Source organism: Sinocyclocheilus anshuiensis, unplaced genomic scaffold, assembly GCF_001515605.1.
Source record: "Sinocyclocheilus anshuiensis isolate Anshui unplaced genomic scaffold, SAMN03320099.WGS_v1.1 scaffold2595, whole genome shotgun sequence".
In the NCBI taxonomy this organism is placed as follows: Eukaryota; Metazoa; Chordata; class Actinopteri; order Cypriniformes; family Cyprinidae; genus Sinocyclocheilus; species Sinocyclocheilus anshuiensis.
Genome location: NW_015560620.1, coordinates 225869 through 238294, shown reverse-complemented (window position 1 = coordinate 238294; position 12426 = coordinate 225869). Strand labels below are relative to the sequence as shown.

The 12426-nt window shown below is 37.2% G+C and overlaps 1 protein-coding gene across 1 annotated transcript; it reads right to left on the bottom strand.

Moving 5' to 3' along the window:
- Nucleotides 1-216: 216 nt before the first annotated feature.
- On the bottom strand, nucleotides 217-9837 carry LOC107681876 (RBBP8 N-terminal-like protein). Its single transcript, XM_016478245.1, has 15 exons — nucleotides 9640-9837; nucleotides 7361-7465; nucleotides 6054-6096; nucleotides 5875-5970; nucleotides 5700-5812; nucleotides 5314-5389; nucleotides 4848-5032; nucleotides 4639-4691; nucleotides 4464-4525; nucleotides 3346-4045; nucleotides 1961-2090; nucleotides 1849-1883; nucleotides 1660-1753; nucleotides 1472-1559; nucleotides 217-1378 (listed from the first exon to the last, which is right to left on the bottom strand). Exons 2-14 carry the CDS (start codon nucleotides 7425-7427, stop codon nucleotides 1474-1476), a joined length of 1740 nt encoding a protein of 579 aa, XP_016333731.1. The 5' UTR covers nucleotides 7428-7465; nucleotides 9640-9837; the 3' UTR covers nucleotides 217-1378; nucleotides 1472-1473.
- Between the last annotated feature and the right edge of the window lie 2589 nt (nucleotides 9838-12426).

Sequence of the window (12426 nt, the reverse complement as noted above, 5' to 3'; positions counted from 1 at the left end):
AGAAAAAGAAACATAATAAACAAGCATATATATAAATCTACCTCTTCTTTAATAAATACTAAGCCAAAACAACTTCATTCTCAATATGCAAATACTTATAAGAGAGAAAAGAAATCGGACACCTAGGAATATTAAACAAAACATATATGTGCATGGATCAAACAAAACATTCCTATTAGAAAATTAGAAAAGAGAAGTCAGGTGTGATATGTTGATGCAAGGGTTTTTATTAGGATTTCTACCTTTGTACTTGAAACTCATACACCTTTCTTCAGTATACAAAAGTAAGTAAGTTAAGTGTTGTGGTGATCGGCATGTTCAAGTGAAAATTCTGAATTGTTCCAATGACTCAAAGCACTGCTCTTCACAGTGAAAATGATTTACCCTCTTCCTGCAACAATGCAGGTGTTTCCCACATCCTAAACCATTACAGGTGATAGTTCACAAAGTATGACCACAGCCATCAGTTTATGCAATGGTCTTATAATTGTATTTAATTCGATAGACGTTAGTTGAGGAACTAATGTATCAGAGGAACTTTAGTATTAGATAATCTCCAAATGATCTCTAACTATCTAAAAATAGTGCAAAGGAAAGGTTTACAGCTAGTTTGAAACAATGGTACAGAAAGTTAAAAAAAGTATACTTTTTTCTTCACAGTTTTACCCTTCCTCCTTTTGCAGCTTTTACAGCTGCAAGTGGAAAATTCACTATTACAAAATATATGCTTGACATCTCAAAAAAACCAAAAGGGGAAGCCGAGGGTTTTTCATTTTGTCACATCTACAAGAAGCAGGCTGTAGTACTCAGACAGAGACAAAAATAGATGAGATGCAACGCCTTTTACATGGAAGAGAGAATGAATATAAACTGAGAGCTGACATGACAATGTTCACAACACACGACAGCAAGCAATTATATGTACTCATGTTATACAGTATGTGCTTATTAATAACTTGTGAAAAGAGGAAGAAGAAAGTGAAACCGAAGAAATAAAAACATATCTAGCTGATAAGTTTAAGAAGCCCCCTTGTCAGTAAAAACAGCTGGCTTCCTGTTATTGTACAGCTAACGATTGCTGGGAAATTGACTCAATGAAGTAACAAATTCATCCAGCACAAATTTACCCATGTACAGTATGAACGATATAGCTGCACATGCTACTAATAGATCTTATTTTAAAGTCTGGACTGCATTATGTATTCTGTTTGATACATGAGAATTATGTTGACAGAGGTGTAGCTGAAGTCTAGTGTTGGTTTTCTGGAAAACTAAAGCGAACACCAGAGATTCGAACTTGGAAACTGGCGGCGAAGGGTGAAAGCAAAAATGGGTGTCTGCATAACCACAGCAACTAGATCATATCTGAATCCATTGCCTGTATATAAAAAAAATAAATATATGAAGTAAAGCGTTTGTGAAAATACTAAGCCAAGCCAATTAACATAAAACAGAGAAAAACAAATGAGACCTTCATCCTTGCTCTGAGTCTACATGGTTTCCTTGAGGTCCCCTGCTCAGACGAATTTTCTTCTCCTTTAGTGAGCGCTGGGAAAAAGCTAAGGCAAAACAATAAAAGTGACATTTTAGAAGATGCTAAATGTATAAGTTGAATCAGCTTTAAATAAAAAAATAAATGATTAAAATATGAGCTCTTACCATCAGTATCCTGCCCAAATCTTTTTCTGCTCGTTTCAAGGTTATTGTTCTCTTTCTCCTCTTGCTCCATTGGTCTGCTGCCATGATCGGACAACTTCACCACCAGCCACAACAAAGCAGAAGTTAGAACTGATCTCATAAAGCTGTTTGAAATTTAATGACATAACATAAATTCAGTGCTAAGATTACCTGTACTCCTGATTTAAGTGTCTCCATAACCACAACTGCAAGGCAAAACAGTCCAATTCAACTTAGCACAATTCAAATAAACCTAAACCAACCAACAAGAGTGAAGCTTTACCTGGTTGCAGGGAACTGGTTAGCGGTGGGATTTTCTTCTTCTCTGAGCTGACAGACGTTTCAGCTGCTGGAGATGTTTTACCTTCCTTTACCTCTTCCTTTTCCTTACATGTTTCCTGTGCTTCCTCCTGCTGTGTAATGTGAATCGAACATCACAGGCAATTTTATTTGCATACTCGTAAATTCAAATATGTACAGAGTTTGTTGCTAAAACATGAATTCATTAGGTCATTTTAGGACAGTCGTAGGCATGTTGTGCTAATTTGTTCCTTTGTTTTATTTAAATTGTGGCCACAACTTAACAACATTAAAAGAAGGAACGAAACAGTACACTGTGGCCTTGATTTAACAAAACCACAATATCTATTTTTTTCTATATGCCCAGGTATATCTTCATAAACAGGAACAATGCAAACACAAAGAAACATTAGTCTGAGCCCACATGAAAAAATACTATAGTAATTTACTAGTTAAATACTATAGTGAACCATACTATAGTAAAGTACTTGAATTAAATTGTTGTGGCAGTCCTATAGATGATGAGGCGATATATAAAAACTATAGTAATATAAACAAATTACTTTACCTAATACTGTACAAAGTTTTCTACAACTATAGGGTATATTATACTACAATACACTAGTTCACTGTAGTAAAAACTAAAGTATACTACAGTATTTATTACAGTTTACCAGTTCACTATAGTTAATACTACAGTATGCTGTAGCATTCATTAACAAAGTGTTGTAAATACTATAATATTTACAGTATAATACACTTTATTATAGTATGGTTCAAAAACTATAGTATTTACTATAAATTACTATAGTATTTTTGTTTCATGTGGGAGTGTGCAACAGTTAGTATACAGTATACAAAACAAAGACAAAGCAGAAACTTTTCCATGTCAAAGAGCAAGGAATGCTATTCGTGCAATATCCTGAATGCTTGATCAAAACTGCATTATCTTGTATTAGCTAATTTTAAAAGAAAAGCTTTTCTTTTTTTGCTACACTGGTAGCCTGCTTTATTGAAAGCAAACTAAAGAAAGGGAAAAGTTTAATTTGTTGGGTTATTGTAGTCTAGCCGAGTATTTCTTAACCAAGCTAGCATTAAGCTAAGCTAGCAGCGAGCTAAGCAGTTAGCTCGCAAAGTGAAAACTAACTGAAACTGTTAAGAAAACGGAAATGTTTAACTTGACTATTTTTAGCTTTGGTAATATACTATGATATGCAGTTTATACGTATAATTAACATATTTTCATGATAGTCATTTTAACATGATTTTCTGTTCAGGCATTAACAGGATACACTCATTAAATACTGTCTCAAACATTTATCTCAAACTCTTTATTGAGGAGATATTTCTGCATCATTTGAAGTCTACCTGTGTATTATTGTCTGCTGTCTGCTGGTCACTTTGAGGGCTTGATGGGCATTGAGATGACGATGAAAGTGTAGCAGGTGGTGAGGAAGATGAAGATGAAGATACATCGCTCTGTGAGTGTGTTTTCTCTTTGCTTTTTGAACGGCCTGACTCAGACAGGTCTAACGGTGCTTCCTCTTCATCCTTTCTCAGTTTCTCTCCAAAAATCCTCTCTGGCTGCGTTGCTGAGACCTTCCACTGGGGCGGCGCTGTAACGGCTTCTGTCACTCTCTTTTCTCTACTCTCTGCATGCTCTGACAGGTTTCTGCAGGACCAGGGCCGCAGACCGCTAGGTGTTGGGCCATGTGTGCGAGACTGGTGGCCACTGCTTGGTGGGACCAGTTTAGGGAAACGCAGTATGTTTGAGCTGGGAATTGGGGTCTGGCTTGGGTGAACTGCTATCCCGCTACCAACAGCAGAGCCGCCCGCTGCTACCGTTACCCAGTCAGTAGATTCTGAGAGCGACCACGGGATAGACAGGCGGCCGTTCTTGATCGGAAGTGGGCGGAAGGGGACGGGGGCGTGGATTTGTTGCCGGCTGCTACGTTCCTCAGAGGCAACAGAAGAAAAAACAGGATTGTTCTTCAGTAGACTAAGAGGAGATGGAAGAGAAGGAGACAAAGGGGAATGTCTGTGCTCAACCGAGTCAACACTGGAAGATCTGTGGATGTATGAGGAGAATAATTAAGATGCGTCACCGTAAAGGAGACATATTATGCCCCTTTTTACAATATGTAATATAAGTCTCAGGTGTCCCCAGAATGTGTTTGTGATGTTCAAGCTCAAAATACCCCACAGATCATTTATTATATAATTTCCACTCAAATGCCTATTTTGAGTGGAAGCAGAAACATGCTGTTTTCGTGCATGTCTCTTTAAATGCAAATGAGCTGATGCTCCCCGCCCCTTTTTTCAGAACAGGGCTGTGTCTTTACAGCTCCTAACTCAAATACTCTGCTAAAAACATCTGTTTGGTTTTGATTATCATGTATATCGCACTGAAAGCATATTAGTTTAAACTTCTGATATACGGTTTTCTGAGCGCACACATCCGAAGCACAAACAAATGGCTGTGTCACCTTCTTTCAGCACAGTGGTCTGTGCACCATCTTGAGATGGGCAACATGGGCTTATTCGACTCCTGAAAGAGAGAAACACAAATTTCAGCAAACAATGAAACACAAAAGAATAGAAAGAACAAGATTTACGATAAAACAACCATTTTTAAAAGAGCAAAAACAAATTATAGCTTACAAATGAAAATGCCCTGGCCCAGCTTTGCATAAGTTTGTGTTCAGAAGCCTTTTCTGTACAGGATAAAGAACATTAAAAATCTTCTCATCAGATGTGAACAAGCTAAGATATATTGAGTATATTCAGTAGTAGTAATCTAAAGTATTATCAGAATAAAACCGCACTGGTTCTCATATATGTCAGAAATGTCTGCCGTGCCGGTAACTTACCCAGGATGTCAGTTGGCCTGTTGTCCGTCTCATGTTTGACAGTCGCTGCAGGTACAGTGGTGTCCCCTGGTGGAGGCTGGCTGGACTTCAGCCCTGAGGCCAGTAAAGTCACAGCAGCCACTGCTGTGTCAGGTGATACCTTGACCTCTGGGGTGATTGCGTCCTCTGAATGACCATTCTGCCGACTGAAAGGTGAAGCAATGAGTTATTACGCATGTCTATTATATACAATACATTGTACTAGTCTGTTAAACGGGCCCTGACCACAAGTGACCAACATCGGGTGAAAGATATTTGATCAAAATTTGGTGCAGACCACAGTATGTTGGCTAGTGCTGCATGGTTACAGATAGAGTAAATCAGATTGTGCCACTATGTGACAGGATCAGAACTTGCAAATGAGAAACAACAGGAAATACTTGCACAAATATGGCAAGGAAGCATGTTGAGCAAATTGGCCACTCACTTTGATGGATCCCTCAAGCCCTTCAGCTCCTCTCTCAGTCTGTCGTTTTCTTTCTTTAGTGCATTCATCTCACTCACTGCAGCAGTAAACAAGAATATCACTAATATTCATTATATTTCTTTGTGACCTCTATGAAAGAAATTAATACTTTTGATCAATTTAATGGATCCTTGCTGAATAAAAGTAAATAAAAAACATAACATTTTAAAATAGATAACAGTTATTTCAAACAGTACCATTTTACTGTATGCTTTAAATGCTTTACACAGCATTTGTGTAAAGCCTGATTAATGATATCTCAAAATAAATCTTTTTGCATAAAACAAATCAACATGGTCAATGCCACAACATTTCTTCTTCATATAAAGGCTCTATTTATAGCTCACCCAGTAGAGAGATGTGCTGCAGACTCTGGAGCTGGGAGTTTTCATACTCCTGTTGCCTTTTTTTAGCCACATCCTGAGTGACTGTACACCTGTCACACAACCCGGCTCGCAACCTGAGGATCGACAGACACATCCAGTGTGGGCAGTGGTGCGTGAGATTACATTTAAGACTGACCCTCTCTCCAGTTGTTTGATGTTTTCAGTAAGAATCCGCTGCTGTTCTTTCATCTGCTGGTTCCTGTTGTAAAGTTCTTCTATGCGCTTTGCATCGCTACAACAGAATGCACATAAACCATTTTTGAGGTATGATGTCAGTCATGTTTTTAGCTTGAAAAATATGGCATTCACACTCACATATTCTTTTTATTTGTCAGCTCCAGTACTTTCTCTTGCCATCCTGTAGAAAGAGAGAAAAACACATTGTGAATCTGGGCAGCTGGAGTGTGATGCATTAGATGGCACATAAGAAAGAAGTGGCAGCTGTTATGAGTTAACTTAAAGAAAAAGTTCATCCAAAAATAAAAATTTGCTGTTGCACTCAGCAGATAAAAGCATCACAATAATCCACAAGTAATTCATACAATTCCAGTGAAGTGGAGAGCTGCATGTTTGTAATAAACAAATTCATAGTTAAGATGTTTTAACTTTAAACTGTCGCTTTCGGACAAAATACAAGTTTGTTTAGAAGTGTTTTCTTAATGATAGATTTGTTTATTACAAACATGCAATTTATTACTTCAGAAGTTTGATTGACTGTGATGTTTTTATCAGCTGTTTGGACTCTCATTCTGACGGCACCCATTCACTGCAGAGGATCCATTGGTGAGCAAGTGATAAACTGTTACATTTCTCCAAATCTGTTCTAATGAAGAAACCAACTCATCTACATCTTGGAATGCCTAACGTTGAGTAAATTTGCAGCTAAATTAAATTTTTTGGTCAACTATTCCTTCAAATATCATGTTCAGGCTTATTTTTGCTGACATTTTTGGGTGCTTTATGAAGCGTTAATGTGAGTCACAATGTAATGCCATTGTGTTAAATTCACCCCACCTTTATTCATTAAACTATCGCCTTTTGTGTTCAGAAAGAAAGACATAAAAGAAAAAAAACAGGAAGTCAAAAAGGCTTGGAATGACATGATGGTGAATAAACAATGTCAGATTTATACTCAAAATGTTGCTAATTTAAGAGTTTGTGAGCTCATAGCATTGTTTTATTGTTTTGCTGATTTTATTTATACAGTTGTTGTTGTTAAGGTGCATTCACATTAGCAAGATTTCGCAGGTAAAAAAGGTCCAATGTCCATAGTCAACAGTGTAGCGATTTATGAAGCAAAACTAACATGGAAGTCACTTTCAAACCATGCAGCTTTCTGTTTGTCAATGCGGCAAATTCATGTGACCGACTTAACCAAGAGAAAAATCTGCATGGGGAAATTTTTTTGCCTTCGATCGAAACTCCTGATCATGCAGATTCCTAATTGAAATTACTGGATTTCATCTGAGAAATTTTGCTGAGCAACAGTAAATGTGACCAATAGTTATCTACTTTTTTGGTTATGTAAAGATGTTTTTACAGTTCATCGTCATTGGTTTCAGAAGTTGCCTATTGGCAAAATCTCTCTCTCAAAAAAAAAAAAAAAAGATGGCTGGTCTTACCCTCTAACTCATGTTCATGCACTTCCCGCAGTTTCTGCAGGAGTTCAGGAAAGCTTTCCACAGCCATGCTGGTGTTCCTGCACACCTGCCTCTTCACTCGTCTTCCTACGAATAAAGATAAGAAGGAATAATAAAGGAAAACATGAAAAAAATAAAGATTTGTTAAATAAATGCATGATTAGGTTACAACTGCTGCCAGTTCATGTTTTGCTGTTGCCCTGGCTTAACCTGCTAAAATATGAGTTTAAATTTCTACACTCACATATACCAAGGCTATTAAAACCTGGTCTTGCCAAACTGGTTCTGCAAGATGTGCACCGCAGGCCTAACTTTATTTGTGTATGCATGTATGACTGTGTGTAGAAGAGAGAGGGAGAGAGTAAGAAATAAGGAGAGCGGAATCACCACAACATGTGTGTTTGTGCTAGCATCTAAAAACAAACAGGATAAGGAAGTTTATTTATAACCCTTGCGCAGACAACTTATAAATGGGTTTCAATTTGACACATACGACAATGACATCTAAATATGACAACGTTCAGCTTATCTTCCCTGACCTGTGCTATCTACAAATGTCCATAAATCTCCTTTGCCTCATAAATGACTGCCTCAAAAATCTTTGAAACTAAATTCCTGATGATCTCCATGGTTGATGTAAAGGCCTAGACACAATGACCAATGTTTAAATGACTGAAATGCACTGAAATGTGAATACATATTTCATATATACATTACCGTTCAAAAGTTTAGGGTCAGTATGACTTTATTTTTTTAAGAAATTTATACTTTTATTCAGCAAAGACCCATTAAATTGATCAAAAGTGGCATCAAATCAGTATATCAAAATGATTTCTGAAGAATCATGTGACACTGAAGACTGGAGTAATGATGCTGAAAATTCAGCTTTGCATCACAGAAATAAATGGCATTTTAAAATAAATTAAAATAGTAAAACAGTGTTTTTAATTTCAATGCAAAGTGGGAACTGTGCATAGAAACATCTGAATACATTATAATGACTCATTATATTTTTTAACCCCATCTGCATGACTTCTGCCTGCAAAGATACAGCATGTCGCTGAGGGCTCATGGGAGGGTGTGGTTACCCCCCGCCCCCTTCCCCCATACAATCTTTTTTGCATTTTGATCCGAGTGATTTTCGCTTGCTCCTTCACTCTCTCTGCATGTCGGGATACGTTAGATAACAGTTTTGAACGTTACAGCAGCGGGAGCAAGAGGGAACCTGCCTCTCAGAACTGCAAACTTCACTTTTCACACACATCTACACACCAAAAACACACACACACACACAAACTAATGTTTTAAACCCACTCCTTTGAGCTGACCTTGCAAAAATTATTACTAACAATTTAGAATATACCTGTACAGATTTACCATACAAACAGGTGTTATCGTATCTGACCTCTGACTCTCAGTGCCCTTGACATTTGGGGTCAGAGGTCATTCACGGTGTCACTAAATAAGTGGGAGATTATATATAATGCATACTGTAATTGATTTAAAACATACTAAATCAGTCAGTTAAATCAACAGGAAGGACAAGTGGAGTCTTTGAACAGGCCTGGGGCATATTATTATTAAAATACATGAGAAAGTATGCTTCTGAGATGGATTGGTGGATCAGGTCTGACATTACGCAATCTCTGCCTATGATTTTGCTAGGGTTTTTTTTTTTTTTGGCAGTTGATGGTTGTTTGTGTTTTACATGTTTCAGTTTAATACTTGTTATATTACCAAGGGCAGGACAATCAAAATATGAGAGACATGAGAGACTCTCAGAGAGAGAGAGAGAGAGAGAGAGAGAGAGGAAGTTGCAAACAAATGTTAAACTTTGCGAACCTGTAATGAGTTTATGATACAATATCAATTATTACTTTTAAATAGTTTTTTTTTCTCATATTCTCATATCAAAAAATTACTTGTGATTATTAAATTAATATTCTCAATATTTCAATTAATATAAAGAGAAAAACTGAGTAAACAATCATTTTAATAATAAAAATAGACATGTGAACGGGAAATGAAATACAATAATAAGACCAGATTAATTCATATCACTGATCAAATAGAAAAAAATAACACGTCACCCCACCCAACTGAAATAGCTTAAATAATAATGAGTGATTGTGTTTTTGTAAATATGATGTGTTGCGTTATTGATGACTGATCACATCATGCAATAGCTCAATAAACAAACACCAAAACACATGACATCTGGTCAATACAGTGTGTTCAGCAGAAACGAGCAGTCCACTCACCCCGTGCCACCTTGTGAACGTCAATCACGTCACCTGCCAATCACGTGATGCTGTCGGCCTCCTCGTCACGCCAGTGTCATCCGGAGCCCACCGGAGAGCCACTACAGATTGAAAACTAATGGGAATGAGAACGAAATAGAGAGGAAAAGTAAAAAAGAGTTACATACGCCCTGTGCTCCCCTCCTCCTCCTCCTCCTCCTCCTCCTCCTCCTGCTCTCCAAGCAGCCCCTCCTTCTTCTCCCCACTGACGAGGAGAACAGGTTTGAGCAGTTCCCTGTCGCGGCACACAAACACCAGTTCTCCCCTGGATAAACCGGTCCTGCTGAAATCCCACTAAACCTGCCCGGCCACAAAGAAAAAAAATCCTCAGAAGGATATAGAGAACCTTTAGACACACAAAGCCGCTTTATTCTGCTTTGATTTGCTCTTTTAATCTAAAAATCTAAAGATGCATTTATTCAACTTTGTTGCAGTAACATGGGAAAGTTTTTATTAGCATTTATTTACAACATACATACAACATACATACGGTGAGGGAAATCTGTCTTTTTAAACCCTCATATTTCATGATAATAATCATCATACTAAATGACCTGTATGAAAGTCATGTGTCACTTTGCAAAAACCAAGCCATCAAAATGACAATCTTGAAGCAGCATTGGAGTTTCCTCTGATCACCACACCTGCAGAACACCTGAGAACCTCCTAATGAGGTGACTCCTGTCCTACTGTGCACCCATAGGTAAATGATCCATGGTTTTACTATAGTAACTACTGTAAAAACAATGATATTTGGTGTAAAAGCAAAACAACCAAACGTTTAACTATGGTTTTACTACAGTAATCATGGTTAATATATGGTATTTGTAGCAAAACCATATTAACCAGATATTTGTAATGGTTTTACTGTAGTAACCTTCATCTAATTATGGTATTTGTACTAAAAACAAGGTCAAACTGAAAACCTTGGCTAATATGTGGAATGTGAACCATAGTTTCTGTCAAAAACTTGATTTACTACAGTAAAACCATTGTTGTGTTTTTTAAAGGTACTCAAGTCAACAGTCAATATATACGGTATATTGGGATATCTACAAGCAGACACGATTAACCGGTAGAAATGTGAGATTTTCGACTATCGTCTCTATCGTGGTTACACGTTCATGTGACGTTGCTGTCATTCGCAAGTTTTAAAGCATTGCCATTTAAAAACAAGCTATTTTAAGCTGTTGAAATGCAAACAGCAATGAAAGAGAACTCATTTTGCTATATACATGTGCTGTCTGAGAGACGGTTTCTAAATGCTGTCAGAGAGGCTTGCACGTGAAGACAGAGCTCATAGAGCGTGGGAGTATTGAGTAATTTTTGCCACTTTATAAGCCTTGAACGGTTAAATATGCACACTTGTATGTGTCAGAATGCTCATCTTTGCAAGTATCCTCATAAACACAGTAATTTGAAAGGCCAGCAAACAGCTGATGTCTGTCATTCATGTTAATCAAACAACAAAAAAGAGAAAATCTCTCACTAATCTTGACTAAATCACTTTTGTAAGTATATATCTATAACTATAACTATGTAACTATAAATTATGTAAATATATATTTAATTTACACAGTGAAGAATGTGCATTGTTTTTATACATTTGATTACTTTATGCAGTGTATGTATGATCTCTTATTTATGGCTTCTAATTAGTTTCTTATTCTTATATAATCACTTACTGTTTACTTTTCTTCAGTGAGCTTGAGTTTTTGTTTTTTTTAATTTAAGGGTAGTATTACCTTTTTGTGATATTGAAACTGGTGGTAAGAATTATGGCATTTCTATGGTATCAAACATTTTTTAAGGCCTTATTTAAAGCAAAAATAACTATATTGTGATATATATTGTTACCGTGAAATTAAATTACTCATATTGTGATATTTGGTCATATTGCTCACCCCTAATACACACACAAACACACACACACACACACACACACACACAGAATTGTATGCAGTTTTACCTTCTTTTTTGTGGTGTTTTATTGCATTACAATGGTGAAAATATTTATTTGATCCCCTGCTGATTTTGTAAGTTTGCCCACTTACAAAGAAATGAAGGGTCTGTGATTTATTTTAATGTTGTTTTGGGGGTATTTTAAGGTTTATTTTAACAGATAGAGACAGAATATCAACCAAAAAATTCTGATAAAACACATTAAACAAAGGTTAAACATTGATTTGCATTTCAGTGAGTGAAATAAGTTTTTGATCCCCTACCAACCAGCAAAAATTCTGGCTCCCCCAGAATGGTTATGTGCCCATGTGGAACACAGATTAGTCCTGCCACTTTAAGAAGTTACTCTTAATGTCAGCTCATTAGGTGTATAGGACACCTGTCCACACAATCTGTATCTTCCTTTCCAACCTCTCCCACCTCCATGGGCAAGACCAAAGAGCTGTCAAAGGATGTCAGAGACAAGATTGTAGATCTGCACAAGGCTTGAATGGGCTACAAGACCATCAGCAAGAAGCTTGGTGAGAAGGAGACAATTGTCGGTGCGATTATTAGTAAATGGAAGAAATACAAAACAACCATCAATCGGCCTTGGTCTGGAGCTTCGTGCAAGATCTCTCCTCATGGGGTAAGGATGATCATGAGAAAGGTGAGGGATCAGCACCGAACTACACGGGAGGAGCTTGTTAATGATCTTAAGGCAGTTGGGACCACAATCACCAAGCAAAACATTGGTAACACACTACACCACAATAGACTGAAATCCTGCAGCGCCCGCAAGGTCCC